General features: G+C 38.5%; 1 protein-coding gene across 1 annotated transcript in view; it reads right to left on the bottom strand.

Moving 5' to 3' along the window:
* Positions 1 to 3,516: 3,516 nt before the first annotated feature.
* Positions 3,517 to 17,087, bottom strand: part of lrrc75bb (leucine rich repeat containing 75Bb) — a 38,962-nt gene continuing 25,391 nt past the window's right edge. The window contains exon 4 of the mRNA XM_007567731.2: positions 3,517 to 5,243. Within this exon, the coding sequence (XP_007567793.2) occupies positions 4,625 to 5,243 (619 nt within the window). The 3' untranslated portion in view covers positions 3,517 to 4,624. The remainder of the gene's footprint in view (positions 5,244 to 17,087) is intronic.

The following is a 17,087-nucleotide window of genomic DNA, read 5'->3' as shown; positions in this document are numbered from 1 at the left end:
ACATGTCAAAAACTGAATGTTAGGGTTAGCAAAACATCCCAGACTGATGTCGCCGTCACTTGCTCACATTTCCTGCTTGGAAAAAAAGAAAACTTGGGACTGAAACAGCTAATTCAATTTTATAGCTGTTTGTTTTCCAGTAGAAATCATTATTCATATCACTAAGCACAAAATAAATGGATTTTTGTTGAGTTTCAGTTTTAAACTTTGGGATGAGGCGAAACTTTATAGTGTTATACCTTAGAGGAATATTTTTATTATTCCAGACATGATGAAAAAAAAAAAGTCAATAAAAATGCTTATCTTATTGAAATCACTTTTTATTTTAAGCAGCTGCAGGCAAACACTATTTCCACCGTAGAAAGGAACAAGAAAAGCAAAAACCAAGACCGAGCAGATTCACAAATGATTATATCACAACAACAACGGTAATAAAAAGGTTACAAACCAAAGAAGTTGAGAGAAAGAATCAGCACACACAACCGAGGTGCTTGTTTTTGTGCCAGTGAGTCACAACAATAATAATAAAAAACCAAAACAAATTATGCATACGGGGACCGAGTCGTTCTTAAAAGTGCAAATGAGCAAACATTTCATTTCTACGATCAAAGGTAGCAATTTACTCCGTGTGTCCACAACATAAACAGACACACACTCTAATTACCTTCTCACAGAAACTTACGCAAGCACACAAATCTGCCGTCCTGTTCTCAGAAGACAAGGAAGCAGATTTTCACAAAAATAATAAGCAGGAAATAAAACAAACCCTACCACATTGTTTGCAGGCAGGACACGGAGCGGGCAGATGTGGAGCTGCATTCACAAGCTTCAATTTTTGTCTTTAATTTACCCCCAAAATGCTGAAATTTACTGAAAAACTAGTTTGCTTGAAGATATTCTCTCTACCCCAAGTCACAGCTATTTGCTTAAAAACAACACAAAAGATTAACATCAATACAAAAAAAAAAAAAACTAAAAAAAACCAACAAAAAAAAAAACCTGCAGTCATAAAAAGAAAGATTGTTTTCATGCTACAACAAAGAGCTTCCTGTACAGCAACAGAAAAAGCAGAGCTGCTTGTTGTGGTCTGCATGGTGATTAAATCCTAAAAACGGGGATTGTTCCTCTTCCTCTCAGTCAAATTCAGAAATAGAGACGTTCAGAAATCATCACTGGCCAAAATTATCTGGGGCCAGTCCTATTTTCTAAGAAAAAAAAATAAAAAATCGGAGCTCTGCACACCATCTGTGACAGAAGGGGGATAACGAGGCCTGATAGAGGCAGTAATCAGTTCATCAGCAGCTCGCACCCAAACACTGTGTGTGAGGTCTGAGTGTGTGTGTCAGGACATGGCTTTTCTCTGCAAAGACACTTAGCAGCGGCTGCAGATGTATCATTCACAGAAGTATGACAAGTAAATCGTATTTTCGGGAAGAAATGGAAACAACTGTATCTTCCTCTTAATGAGACATGGTGAAAATGACATGAGCCAAAGCAGAAATGCATCATTACCTCACTAACAGGGGACAGCAAAATGGACGCTAAAGAATGCAAATGAAATGAAACTTATCGAAATGTTAAAACGTAAATACTTCTCGCTAATCTGAGCCCCGTTTTGTTCATTTACTGAAAATAAAGTTGANAATAATAATAAAAAACCAAAACAAATTATGCATACGGGGACCGAGTCGTTCTTAAAAGTGCAAATGAGCAAACATTTCATTTCTACGATCAAAGGTAGCAATTTACTCCGTGTGTCCACAACATAAACAGACACACACTCTAATTACCTTCTCACAGAAACTTACGCAAGCACACAAATCTGCCGTCCTGTCCTCAGAAGATAAGGAAGCAGATTTTCACAAAATAATAAGCAGGAAATAAAACAAACCCTACCGCATTGTTTGTAGGCAGGACACGGAGCGGGTAGATGTGGGGCTGCATTCACAAGCTTCAATTTTTGTCTTTAATTTACCCCCAAAATGCTGAAATTTACTGAAAAACTAGTTCGCTTGAAGATATTCTCTCTACCCCAAGTCACAGCTATTTGCTTAAAAACAACACAAAAGATTAACATCAATACAAAAAAAAAAAAAACTAAAAAAAACCAACAAAAAAAAAAACCTGCAGTCATAAAAAGAAAGATTGTTTTCATGCTACAACAAAGAGCTTCCTGTACAGCAACAGAAAAAGCAGAGCTGCTTGTTGTGGTCTGCATGGTGATTAAATCCTAAAAACAGGGATTGTTCCTCTTCCTCTCAGTCAAATTCAGAAATAGAGACGTTCAGAAATCATCACTGGCCAAAATTATCTGGGGCCAGTCCTATTTTCTAAGAAAAAAAATAAAAAATCGGAGCTCTGCACACCATCTGTGACAGAAGGGGGATAACGAGGCCTGATAGAGGCAGTAATCAGTTCATCAGCAGCTCGCACCCAAACACTGTGTGTGAGGTCTGAGTGTGTGTGTCAGGACATGGCTTTTCTCTGCAAAGACACTTAGCAGCGGCTGCAGATGTATCGTTCACAGAAGTATGACAAGTAAATCGTATTTTCGGGAAGAAATGGAAACAACTGTATCTTCCTCTTAATGAGACATGGTGAAAATGACATGAGCCAAAGCAGAAATGTATCATTACCTCACTAACAGGGGACAGCAAAATGGACGCTAAAGAATGCAAATGAAATGAAACTTATCGAAATGTTAAAACGTAAATACTTCTCGCTAATCTGAGCCCCGTTTTGTTCATTTACTGAAAATAAAGTTGAAACTGCTTTGCATCCGACGCCTTTGACTCCATGCAAAGTTTTTACATTTCTTCTTCACATTTGACCAGGTTGGACGATGGCATTCAGCGTGCATCCCACGTAGAGCCATCTGCAGAGATGATCTACATCTTCTAGATCTATCTGGACGACGTTCACGTTCCTTCTCCCTGAAGCCTCGTCTCTGTTCTCCCTGTGCAGCTCAGCACCAATTGTTATTCCGACCAGTCCATCACCCCGTGGGTGAGAAATCATGTTTTACATTGGGTTTAATATTAATTAGGTGACTCTCTGCCTGCATATTTTTGCCAAATACAGTTTTAGGCCATTACATTTTTTTATAAAAATGGCCCTACAACCACTAAAGCATGATATTTGTTGACGCTGTTGTTTCTTTTGCAAGCCTCTCCTGATCTGATTAACAGAGATCACAGCATTGTGCAAAATGAAAAAAAAAGTTTTGCTCTGCTTCTCGCTACCTCAAATAACACAAAAATATTCCGGTGTCCTTCCTCTGCCCTGTGCCATGAGAGAAGTCACAGATCGACAGTTCGCTCCATTCAATGGCAAAAAGTCTCTGCCAAACACCATCAGTGTGTGATCTTGTTTCAGAAGATTTGCTTTGTGTTAATTTGTTACTATCTGGAATGAAGTCAAGTTGAATCAGAAGAATCTCCAGGAAGCTCAGCAGAAAGTTTCATGACATTACGAGAAGTTAAATATTCAGTTTTTGTTTGGATTTTTGTTTTTGTGTTTAACAAACAACTGATGCATTGCAGACAATTTTTGGAAACTCACTAAATAGATTTCAGCTGCTTTAATGTTGCCGTTTGTTGTTATGGTGCTTTCCTTTAGATGTTGCTTATCGTGTGTCGCACTGTGTGATTATCGGGATCGAATCCTCAAGTCTGGCAAATGCAGGAAACTGACAATGAAGCTGACTTTGAGGGTAAGGCAAAAATATATAAATGGCTAGTTAAATGTGGTAGCAGTTTTACATATCCTTACAAAGTTTATCAACTTATTTTTTATATGCATTTCATTTACTTCTGTTTTTTTTTTTGTCTTATGAATTCTTTTGGTAATTTTTAAGTATTTATTTTGAAGAAAATCCATGTTTAAATGTATTTATTTCTTCAGCCTTTCTTTCTCTTTATTCTTATTTCTTATATTGTCTTCCCCAATTTCATTTCAAAAGTCTACATATTCTATTCTATTCTATTCTATTCTATTCTACTCTTTTTACAGTTTTGTTATCTGCAGATGAAAATGCATTGAGGCATTAAAATTACTATAGATTTCTAAGCAACCTTCACCTTCTTTCTGCATTTTCTGCGACAGGGGAAATAAATAAATAATTTTAATTGGAAAGTTGTTGTAATATATTTACAGCATCAGGTTTATATTTATCCTTGATTCCAGCAGCTCTAGCCCTACATAAAGTAAAAAGCCATGTAATGATCCTGTCTTCTTCAGCAGCTCCTCCTGATGTGCCTGTATTTAAGGCACTTAAATCCCAAGCGGCTCCAGTGGACAGTTTTGGAAAACTAGGAGAGTCTTTACAGGAAATTTCCCAGTCTTACAGTCATGTTGCACTGGAAAACAACAAGCCTATTCAGATAAACCTCCCTGGATTAATAAGGATTACATCAGTGTACAAATTTATTCTTACTGACTGTAAAAGCACAGAGCTGTCTGCAGTGTTCGGAGCGTCCACAGGGACACACAACACGGTTACTCATTTTAAAGTTATTTTCAGAAACGTGTGGGTCAGCGTCAGCATCTCCTGCCACTCCAGCAGAGCAGGCTAGACTTGAGGATACAAGAGGCTGCCAGTCTAAAAGAAAGCCGCCCTGGGCGATCACCTCCCACAGAAGTGGAGCGGCACATTCTTTGACATGTTTTCCTCTCTGAAGCCCCAGGCTCGAAGCTCCAGTCTGTCCTCCTCCTCTTCCTCCTCCTCCTCCACTCTATCGTCTTCCTCTACATCCCCCTCCTCATACAGACTGGGTTCCTCCACAGACGTCTCCATGTTCGGGTTGTAGCTACCAAACACCTGTGCCTCGCTGTACTCGTAGATGGTGGGCAGGCTGCTGCGCAAACCAAAGCGGCGCCGCAGGGCCACGAGCAGCGGCTGCGGGACGGTGAACACGTCCACGTTGTTGCCCATGTCGATCCAGGCCAGACTGGGGAACTTCCTGGGGTCCTTCACCGTCTCCGTCAGGTCTTTTAGTATGGCGGCCGTGAGGCGGTTGCCGTTGACGGCCAGCGTGGTCAGTTTGGGCAGGCAGCTGAGGTAAGGCAGCAGCAGACGTAAGCTGTCGTCCTGCAGCTCGGTGAAGCTGAGGTCCACGGCAGACACCGCCTCGCTGCAGGTCTGCAGGTAGAAGGCCACGCGGTGGACGTCGCGTCCGGACAGCGGGATTCCCGACAGGTTCACCACGTCACCGGACAGACGCTTCTTCAGGGTGGTCTTCAGACTGTGGGACAGAAAAAAAATAAATAAAACCAAAAAAACATTTAAAGCTTTGTTGGATCTCTGATGCTTAAGAGTATTTATTACAGTTTCCACTGAGCAAATTGGAGTAATGAAAATAAATTTGCTTTCCAATGTCGACAAAACTCATGCTTTAGGATGTGGTGTTTTTTTTTACGCTGAATTTCTCAAAACTGCAATGGAGATACTTTTTTTTTAATTGCGATCAACAACCGGATGTTACTACTCATGGAAAAGATGAAGAAGAAGACAGGAAGTGGAAGGAGGGTGTTTTTTAATTAATGACTTATCGAGTGAACAAGAGCGACTTTGATTCTGTTTCTTACTTATGGACGTTAGCAGAATATCGACAAACTTTTGTGAACATTTGTAATGGAAACAAAACTACTTACATGAATTTCTGGGACCTTGCAAAATTCAAAATCATGTAATTTATGTTCAAGCAAGAAACTGTCAGCTTCCACACAACAATCCAAAAATGTTTTTGTGACAGAGAAGTGGATTACAATTTAAGATGAGAAGGAAATTTTAAACTAACAGGAGTTTTTGATGTTCAAAGGGAAACATTGCTATTGTTGAGGTTAACAATATGTAAATAATTGTACAGTAAAAGATGAGAATGTAATGTTTAAATGCCATTTAATGTGGGAATACTTCCAGGGTTGAACTGGTGTGGGGAAACTTAAATGATTGATTGTTGACATACATGAGAGCAGCAGGAAATGGCATAACTATTATTATTATTTTCTGTTTAGCTTTTTCTTGTCTGTTCAAAATAAAAAAAATAAAAAAGTTAAGATACTTTGATTCTTCTGCGCTGGGAGTCATTTATCCAAAGGCAAGCGATCTATACTTAGTGATAGTGAGTTTATTGATTTCAGAGGGTCTGTAATGGGGTGCCACGCAGTCCACAAGTACAGAGCATCTGCAAAGCATGCAAAAATAAATAAATAAATAAATAAATAAATAACAGCAAGCAGCAGCGAGGAGAGTTAAACAATCAATAATGTGCAGAAGAGAATTTGCATTTAAATGTATGACTCTGAGCGGCTTGCATAACAAATTCTGTCGCCTGCGCTGGAAGTCGTCTGTGGAAAAGCAGCAGCTGTTTTCTGGCTCGAGTGTCACCTCTAGGCCAGCTGTAAGACTCCTAGAAAAAGAAAACTACCTTGACAGAAAAAATAAATAATAAATACATGGAAACAGTTGGATTTATAAGACAGGATGAGGGAAAGTAGCCACGTAAATGACAGGAGGTTGTAGTTCCATCTCACACCAACTTTAGGTGCTTTCTAACTGCACAGGATCAGAAAAAAAATGTAAAAATTTTAATTGTACTTGAAAAATAGGTCACTCGCTGTGACTGAAAGGCTTATGAGACATTTAAGCTGAGTCAAGTTCATTTCTAAAATCCTGTCTCGGGATTTCTTCTTCCTCTGCTGCAGCTAGCTGTGCAGGAACAAGCGCTGCCATCCGACCAGCAGGAAGACGAAGATAATGACTCTGATTACCGCTTTACAGCACAAAACTATTTTCAATTATGGGGTTTTAAACACGTATTATCCACCCATCGATTTTCTATACCTGCTTAATCTCATTTAGGGTCGTGAGGGACTGGCGGTGAAAGCAGCCATTGAGTGAAGGGTGATTTACGCCGTGGGCAGGTTGCCAGGATGTTCAATCAGTTCAGTTACATTTATTTTGGCCAACGTGGTGCAGCTTGGCTGGCAGGCTTTAAATGGAGTCTATTTCAAGTCCTTCTCCTGACAGCAAGTTGCAAACAGGAACTTTTTCAAGTTTTATCCTTTCTCTCATCTTCCAGAGCCAATAGGCTCCGAATTTTAATTCCTTGGCATTGTTTTGAGATAATGAGAGACGGCCCAAGCCGTTAGGAGATTAGGCTGCTGAAGGACTTAACATTTCTCCTCATTCTGCTGTTTTCACTTACTACTCTCCATTTATGGGTCTTTTTGCAGTTACTGCTGCCTTTAATTTCATCTTCTCTCTCTGTTATTTGTTTTAGGAGTCCTTGTTAACTCGCTCTGCATTTATCTGTGTCTTTCCTGGACAGAGTTACTGATTAAGTCTGGATATTTTTTTAAAATTTATTTAGAGACTACTGCTTTGGTGGATGGCCTCTGGTATTGAGACTGGTTCTACTGGTTCACGACATGTTTGAAGAGAATAATCTAATCTAAACCACTTCAATGCTGTCAGCACTAATCAGTCACAATAAGCAGAAAGTTTCACTTTATGTTGATATATTACTTTTTTCTACTTGTGTTTTCATTACACAACTAGTTTGGTTACTTAAATTTGCGCAACAGTTAAGTTTTTTAATTAAAAAGTGTTTAAACTCAACCTCTCTGACACTCAGTCCACTTCCCTGGAACTCAAAACCGTAAGGAAGCACAAACATTTTATTTAAAAAGAATAAAATAAAATAATAAAAAAAACATTCTCAACTATTAAGCAATATGAAGCTGGGCTTATTTTTATCCTCAAATCCTGTTTTGTCACCTGCGAATTCGCCTTATCTCACGTTTGGAAAGGTAAACATCCCTGACGATCTGACGCTATCAGATGTAGTGCTATCAGAAACATCAGTGCGTCTGAACAGAACAGGTTTGAAAAGGATCGCTGGATGCCGTGCTTTGCTGGCTGCCAGCCAGGCGCAGCCGCTGTGGGTGAACAGAAAACAATAAGGACGTGTTTTTTGACTCGCACTGCCAGTTTACTTTGCTGTCAAAATGCACGACTACAATTAACCCAGTAATCCGATGCGCCTTTGTACTCCAGACACATCTCTCGATCTTCAGCAGTTTTATCTAGGCGACTTTTCCCACCTCACACCTTGGGTGTCCAGGTGAGACATATAATAGCGAATATGAACCATACTAAAGATTTTTTTTTATACAAACCAAACTTGCAGAATTTGAGCAACAGATCAAAACTCACATTTTTCAGACCTGCAGCTGAAATGTGTTCTTCGAATTATTATGTAATGACAAATTTGCTAAGATTCCGGACTTTCCTCACGTTATTTAGTCTTTGATTTACCTGAAGTTTTGTATGGGCTAACAACTATTTTGATACTTTTTTCATATATAAGGCGCATAGAGTAGACGCAACAGTTAGCGTTGCCACTCTATGTACTCTACAAATGTGGATGTGTAATAATAAAGAAGTGGTCCCTGAGTACTGTATATATAGTAGGCTGCCCCAGTCATTGTTTCACTCGGTGTTGGTGTTGCGATATTGTGCCAAACTGCTTTCTGGGTAACACAGACCAACCGACACGCTGCCGCCGCAGTCTCTGTCTCTCTTCCTCCGCACCCCCGGCTTTAAATGTATAGGGCCTGGTCCCTTGGTAACCCTAGTCGAAGCATCCCGGATGAATGTCTAAAGCCACTTTGTTGACATAAAGAATGTCAACAAAACAGTCCGACTCCGGTCGGCGAGAAGAGCCTCCCGCGACTGGGCCGGGGCGTGGCCGGAATTCAGTCAAACTTTATTAACAAACCAGCGTTCTGACAACTATCCCAGCATGCACCGCGCGCTTCTTCTTCTACGGGCGAAAATGAAATCGGCGGCTGCTTACCGTAGTTGCTAGACCTGTTGTGGCTCAGTATTGGGCCATATATAAGGCGCACTGTCGGCTTTTGAGGAAATTGAAGGTTTTTAGGTGCGCTTTATAGTGCGGAAAATATGGTAAATATGAAATTGTAACAAGTCACAAGTTTTGAGTGTATGCCTGTCAGAGAGATATTTCGTTGGTTTTCCAGCAATGCCTTGTGTTTCTTTCTCTTGTACAACTGTCCTCCAGGACTGTCGCCAGAAAGTTTCATATTTTGTTGAGAAAAAGAATATTTGAAGAAAAAAAAGTGGTCGTTGTTTAGAGAAGGAATTCCTGGAAAAATCACCGACTTGTGATAAAATGAAGATAAAGGAGTTTCTTCTAATGAACTGTTACTTGAAGTTACCAAGCAGAGATCGGTAATTTTATTCATGGTCTGTTCTAACTAACAGAGTCACTACCTTCTTACATGAATCTTAGCACAAAGCTTTGCACAGGGAGTCTGGGAACAAATGTTTCTGGGTCAGCATTGGGATGTTGACAAAGACCTTCGAGTTCTCCTTCCTCGACTGAGCCCTCCCTAAAATCCAGCAGAGTGAAATTACAACAAGCCTCACATGAATCACGTAGCTGTTGCTGCAAAAGCAAGTGAATATTTTCTAAAATTCCCAGTAAGACTTGCTACAAATGCCTAGGTTTCCTTACATAACTTGTTTTCAGTTTGCAGACCACAGCAAGCTGGATTTATTGTAATTATTGAACTGGACTGCATGCAAATCGACGTGAATCTGACTGTATATTAGGGTTGCATTGTTATAAATTGGATTGATGCAGATTCAATCTGGACCTAATTAGATTTTGCATAAATGTGCTTGTCTTGTAAAGTGCCTGAAATTGAAAGATAAAGCAAAAAAGGTGATTTAGTGAGATGCCATTTTGACCTAGATGACCATGTTTTCTTTAGAGCTGCAATACACACAAATTAAAATTAATATGCAATCTACAAGGGCAGAATATTGTGTTCCCAGTGCCGCTTATTCCTGCAATGCATATTTATGACAAAAGTTTATCATGAGATGGACTCTAAACTGCCAAAGTGTCAACAAATATGGTTTATTCGACTAAAATTATGTCTGTATCTTAGGAAAACAAAAATTTTCTTTAAAAATAAAATCAAAAAAGCTTGTTACATTGAAATGAAATTTTTCCCCCCAATTTTCTCATCTACTAGAAACTAGAAGTGAGAAAATCAATGTATTTTCCCCAAAATAAGAGTAAAACAATATTGCAAACAGCACATGTTTCATGAATCTTTCCCACAAAGAAATATGTTTTTTTTTTTGTTTTTTTTTACAAAACTTCTCAGGCTGGATCATGTCTCAATGCTTCTGCCCACACTCCAGTCTGCAACAATCTGGTCTGTATAACAGTGTGGTTAAATATGTATAGGAGAGCTATACGGCTGCAGAAACCTTCTTGTTAGCGCTTGCTGCAGCACATTAGACTTCTTTGTTTGGACTTGGAACATGTCAGCGGGAAAGCATCTGTCAAACAAATGAGGAAGAACTGTGGGAGAGATTTTCTTTTTTTTAACAAGAGGAAAACATTATCTTTTCTCTCTCAGACCTGTTTGCATTTCCTCGTCCCTCTGCCTCCTCAGCCACACAGAGAGGATTCTCTCTGAGGCTCGGATAGGGAGCCTCACAAATCGACAGGCTTTGCTCTTTGCATCTGTCACTCCCTCTGCTTGGTTAAGCGTCAGGAAAATATCTGTGGTGCTGTGTGGTGGTGATTCGTGGGATTATTGATTCCAAAAGCAGTTGGTAATTCATCCTCTCCTGCCTCATGTTTTCAGTCCAGCTCAGGTCTTTTCCCCTCTTTTTGTCGTGTGTGGTCTGATTGCAACTTGTGATCTGAACCTAATTTATTATTGTCCTTAAAAAAATATATAACCAGTAGTCTATTCTAACCTCTATTAATTGCTAAGAGAATCAAGTATCTAGAAACTTCACTAAATTAATCTGCATACCGTTTATATGAAAGGGGGAAAATATATATGTTTTAAAGCTTTTTGAACATTTTGAGATTCCACCTCCATGTGTTGATTACTAAACTATGAGTAGGTCCAAACTAGATGTACATTTTATCCAAAATATTAAGCTAATTAATTTTGGGCCAATAAATAAAATATTTTAAATATTTTAAGCAAGGAAGTTGTCAACAGGTAGTCTTCCAAATGTGAAAGATGCACAAAAGATAAACCCCATTGAAAACCTCCTGCCAAATGTTGATTTCTGAGTTCTTAAAATATTAGTATTGTTGTTTCTAAATTAATATGAATTTGTTTTAATGCATTATTAAAAAAGAACTGCTTTTTTTATTTTATTTATTTTGACCATTTCTCATTTTCTGCAAATACGTTTTTGCTTGAAATTTCAGACATGTTTTCAGAAGTCCATGGAATAAAAGAACAATGTTCATTGTACTCAAATATATTCCTATAAAAAGTAAAATCAGTAAAACTGATCGTTTTAAGTGGTCTCTTAATGTTTTCCATAGCTCTATGTAGAAGAGTTTTCAAAGTGATGATTAATGCTAAGTAAGTCACGTTAGGTTCAAGAACCTTGATTGAAGTCCCAGTTTTTACAAAATATAAATACCACCCATGAAGACAGTAAATGTCAAACTAGATTTTACTCCAATTAAGTCACATAAAGACAAGCTAGTCTTTTATATAGTCAAATAGGGAATAAAAGTCAAGATAATTTACTGCAACGCATCAGCAGTTGTTTGACACAATTACAAATTGGATCCCAGACAGCGTTATGCAACTCCTGATGTGTCTTAGAGTAAAGATCAAGTTGCCTTACAAACTGTGCTCTGCTGATTTTCACTCAACACTGCCAGCAGTTAATTTAATTAAAAGCTGATTAATTGTTTAATTCAATTAGTTCTGACCTGCCCTTAGAGAACCACAGAAAAGGCTGTAAGAAAAAATTTATTTAATGAGCCGTGATACACTGCGGATGAAAGTCAACGTTATTTTCCTTACCTTTCGAAGTTCTTGATCCTTGGAAGCACGTAAATTAGTAACGCACCAGTCAGCTCTACAGTATTACTTTCTCTCAATTAGACAAAAGTCAAAAGTAGAATAAAAGAGTTTCAAAAGTAAAAATCTCAATGTTTTGCTTTAAAAACACCACATCTCTCTGCTCCTGTTTTGAGTTCAGAATACAGTAGACCAATGGTATATATGACCTACATGGAGTCTGGATGTTCTCTCTGGGTACTCCAGCTTCCTCCCACAGTCTAAAGATTTGCCAATTGGGTTAATTGATCTCTCTAAATCACCAGGCATGAGGATAATTGCCCTGCAAGAAAAAAAAAACTGGACATGATCCTGAAGGGTCTGGGGTTGGCGCCTTACATGTCCACTCCGCCTACAAGAACTCTCTCGCGTGTTCGCCGTCAGCAGCATCTTAATTTGCAGAGCGGCTAACCAAACCACTCATCTGCACTTACGTGTCCATCTGTGATAAGAGTATTTTCCTCTGTGTCAGTAACAAGTCTTCAGCTAGAAAGAACAGTTCATTATACAATCAAACTCTGATCAAACCTCTAGAGATTCACTAACTCCACTCTCCTCTCCTTGAGGAACAGAAATGTGTGTCCACTTCCAGACGCCAACACGGCTGATTCAAACTGTCCATCTACCTCCTTTTTATTGTCCCTAACAGTTGATTGAGATAAACTGATAAACTGTAAATGAAATAAAATGATAAAAAGAGAGAAATGCAACAATATATTCAAAACTACGTAATCAAAACAATTACAGTTTTTAAACATATGCACAGTTCTGGTTCATCTGTAGTCGATTCTTAAGCACTGAATGTCAGCTGTGGTCTTAAATTGGGATGATAATGAGCTCCAGCAGCCTGCTAATGAGCCATCATTTGATTCAGTTGTGTTGAACCAGATAAGAACTGAAACATACTGGGAACTGGCTCTGAAGGACTGACTTTGGACCCTGCTGCTCTTCAGACGACTGATTAAGATCACAGACTTCAGAATATGATCCAAAGTTTACAGTAAACTCCTGTTTCACCCAGGGAGCTCAAGGAGTTGAGTCACAAAATCAAAGTTCGTCATGTCACAGACGTCTGCTTTCGTTTTCTAATGAATCCAAAACATACAGTGTCGACCAAGAAACTTGTGGCTCTTGTTTTTCTGACATGGAAATTTGACTGTTCATTAAAACAAAATGTGTAAACATTATCTTGTCTTAGTTGCAGTCTCTAGAAGACTATAGGAGGGTCAGTCTTTAAAGGAAAACAGGTATTGGTGTTGGCCAACTCTGAACTCTGACCTTAACTGAGGCGAGTCAGACTTTCAGTTCATTTAATGTAATTTTTTATTCTTTTTTGACCAGCAGAATGAGTTACTGACACGCTCAGGGTGTAATTTTAGTTGTCAGGTCACATCTGGAAGGACCAGCCATGTTTTCTACGGTAGCAGGTAAAACCCAAACACTCAGAAACGACTTCCTTTCCAGATTCATATGTTGCTTTTTCAGATCTTTTCACCTACTGAATACTGTCAGACAATTGACTGTATAGCCAGGACAGCCGGAAATTCACAATAAACAAAATTGTTAATATGTGGAATCATTATTTGAAAATGACTTTCTGTTTTCACTATGGTTATTATTGTCTAATATTAACGTTTTGGATGATGATCTGAAATATTGAAGTGTGGGAACACAAGCGGAAAATGCATCTTCACAGCTCTGGACACAGAGAGGAGCAACAAAACTAAGAAAAGTATTAAAGCATTGCCATCAGCTCTCAGTCAACAATAATGACAAATCCACTCAAAAAGCAGAAATTTTGCAATCAGAAACAACTGTTCTTCAAATCTGCCTTACTGATCCGGTTTTCAGGAACGATTGGCTCTTCATTTCTTAATTTCTTCTTAGACTGTTTTGCACATCACATATGGGTTTCAATTATAAAATCATACCAGTCAGCTTTGGAAAAAGTTCTGGGAAAGTTTTCAACATTATCCTGGCATACGTAGTCAGTCATTAGAGTCCTTTGTGCCACAATTTGCTTACTGCAAGAAAATTATAAAATCTGTCTCTATTGACTTACTAAGGTAGGGGGTTCCCTGCTTTTGCAGCTTTTCCAAGTCACCCGTTTGTTTGTTTGTCTGGTGAGACCGACATCACGAGCCAGGCAGAGTTGGTGCTGCAGCTGAGTGGGAGGCACACTGGGAATGTAGTATATAAAGAGATTTTAATGAGACAGAGCACAGACTTCAGACTTTCTTCAAAACCCTGCTGCCACCGGGCTTCATGGACACAGTTCCACCCACAGGCTGGTTAAATGCCTGCAATGCCAAACCCACAGCAAGTATTTCTAAAGCCAAGAGATGAACTAAGCTATAATTCATAGGCATGGAATAACACCAAAGGAATTTATTCTGCCTGGTTTCTTTCGGTAGCGGTACAGACTGTACCTTGCAGAATCATTATTACCAATTTGATGTCCTCACACGTTTTCAGGTGGAAACCGTTGCATCATACTTGGATTTTACGTGATTTACCAACAAAGTAATGGAAAATGGTTAACTGGAAGGAAAAGGTCATAGTTTTCGAAAATTGCTTTAAAGATTAATAAAAAAAATTCTGGCGTTGACAGCTTAACAGAACACAGCAGACAGGGATAAATAACAAAACTATTATTTAACACAAAAAAAAACAAAAGAACATAAAAAGTTCAATTAAAAGTTTGTCAAATCTGAACGTGGGCAACAAAACAAGTTCTGCTGTTAGATGAGACTTTTAGCATCACCCTATAAGAAGGCTTTTCTTCTTCTTTTGTAGGGTCAGAGAAGCTGGTTAGGGTTGATGGGAGGATGGATGGAGCTGACAAAATGCTTAAAATTTTAGTTCACAGATGCTTTCCATCTACCTGACTAAGATGAGCGATTCAATAAGGAAAAATGGACAAAAAAATGCAATCTTTTGAAGTTCAGTGCTGGTTGAGACAAACCCCAGAACACTTGCTGCTCTAATCGCAATGAAATGAGGTTCCAAACATTGACTAATGAATACAAATGAATGTCACACTTTTCGATTTGTATCTGCAATAAAATCTGAAACCCATTTATTCTTTTCATCCCACCTTACGATTATTTACTACTCTCGGTTAGCGTATCGCATAAAATTCCAATAAAACAGAATAAAGTTTGCGGTTTTAATGTGATAAAATCTGAAATAAATACTTTTGCAAGGTAGGAAGGCAAGTCACAAGCTTGAAAAATTACAACAAGCGTACAAGAGTAGCGAACGAGACTCCTTCAAAAGTCATTTGAAGGAAAATAAGTTGGGAGAAATCCATGTATTGATATCCTCAAGTGAAAGTGATGCAACCATGCAGAGATCTAATAAGAGCAGAGTCTCATGTGTCAAGCTATTGGCTGTTTAAATGTAGCTTCATGCAGACTGTCTAATTGCTTTTTGAAGCCTGTTTTTCCTCTGGGACGTTGTTAACTTTTATGCACTGAACAGGGTCCTTTTCACTTTATTGTTATGTAAACCTGGAGGTAGGACATAAAACATCTGATGCTGTATTAGTGTTCAAGCAAAGACGCCAAATATATTAAAATTGTGTCACCTAATGAAGCAATTTACAGCAGCATTTCAAAGCAACAGTATTCTGCCAAAGACTGATTGCCTCTAATTTGAAGCACGCAGCTAGAACGGGTGTTCAATCTCCTTTGGGTTAATAATGTATATTGCAGTCTGACATCACCGACAGATGCATTCAGTCATCCTCAGCTGCGAGAAACGTTTGCACCTTTGTACTTTAAATTGAGTATCAACATGCTCAGCTTGGGGTTTCAGTACTTGAGACTATCCACCTTATATGTAAAAGCAGAGCAACACAATCATGCCTCCAGTTCCCAGATGACTGTTGTTCCTCTTCGTTAAAGGGTACATCCATTGATTTTTTATTTATTTATTTTTTTTTTTGTGTGTGTGTCCAACCTCATTTTCCAGCCTCCACTCTGGTCAGCCTCCACCCAGACTAGCTGTGTCCCTTGATGTTACAAATATAAGTGCTCATCATTACACTCAAGCCTCTTTGCTTCACCATTTTGCTAATCAATTTCCGCTCGAAAGCAACCAACACTTTCTCTACACTGAACCAGACAGAGCTGAGGGTGGAAAATGTTGCTTTTTTAATTTTTTAGAACATGTAAAGTCTCCTTTAATATGATGGATTTTCTTAAGAAAACTCATCTTACAGTCAGTTAATATTTTGGCCCCTCGGTGAAAGCGAAAAGCAGGCGGCAGCCAAGACTTGTAACTCATCATCCCACTTCTGGTACATGTTCCCCTTCATTTACTCTCATGAATGAGTAAAACATCAAGAGACGCAGAGACATGTTGGAGGTAATAACTTGTTAATCTACCAAGGGATTTAACATAATAATAGGTGGGGAATGTTATAACTCAGTAAATGGCAAGGTATGATGTATTGTATTTCAAAGACAACTTATTGAAGTCAATTATGGTAAATACTGTTAAATATAATTGTAATTATAGATATTTATTTGTACATGCTCACATAAATCATGGCCAGCAATGTGAGAAAGGAATATCTTTTTTTTAAAAAAAATAATATTTTTCTTTTTTGCATCTCTAATGTATTTGGCAAAAAAAAAAGTGTTTGAGAAGGATTTTTTTAATTTAATAAAGTTAAAACTTGTGAATTCACTCCTCCCATTCCACTAGAGGGCTCTATAGTTGCTTTGCATGGGTACGTGAGTTGACGTGGAGAGGAAGAAAACTAACGGCGCACCAGTAGTGCGCTCAGGTTGCCGTTAGCTTAAACTAACAAGCTGAACCTGCCATAAAATCATATTTTACTGATGTTCATGAGTGTTGCCCAACGTGGTGAGTTATATTAATGCTGTAAAGCTGTAGGAGATAAGTTTTTTGTTATCTTTTCTAAGCGTGCGCTTGGTGAGTTTGCTAGAGCTAATTAGCCAAATGCTAGCTGTTGTTTGCAGCACTGTGATATTTGAATGCCGATGCTTATTGTGAAGTGTTATAAGAGTAAACTTTGCTTTATAACTGGTTAGTCAAATCAAGCCTAGCTCCTAAATCTATGTTTAAGTTTGTGTTTATTGAATATTGCAATACTAAGTATTGGCGTTATTTATTTATTTATTTATTTATTT

This window comes from Poecilia formosa, unplaced genomic scaffold, assembly GCF_000485575.1.
Source record: "Poecilia formosa unplaced genomic scaffold, Poecilia_formosa-5.1.2 Scaffold6, whole genome shotgun sequence".
NCBI lineage: Eukaryota > Metazoa > Chordata > Actinopteri > Cyprinodontiformes > Poeciliidae > Poecilia > Poecilia formosa.
The sequence above is the reverse complement of the archived record's forward strand: the minus strand, read 5'-3'. Positions and strand labels throughout refer to the sequence as shown.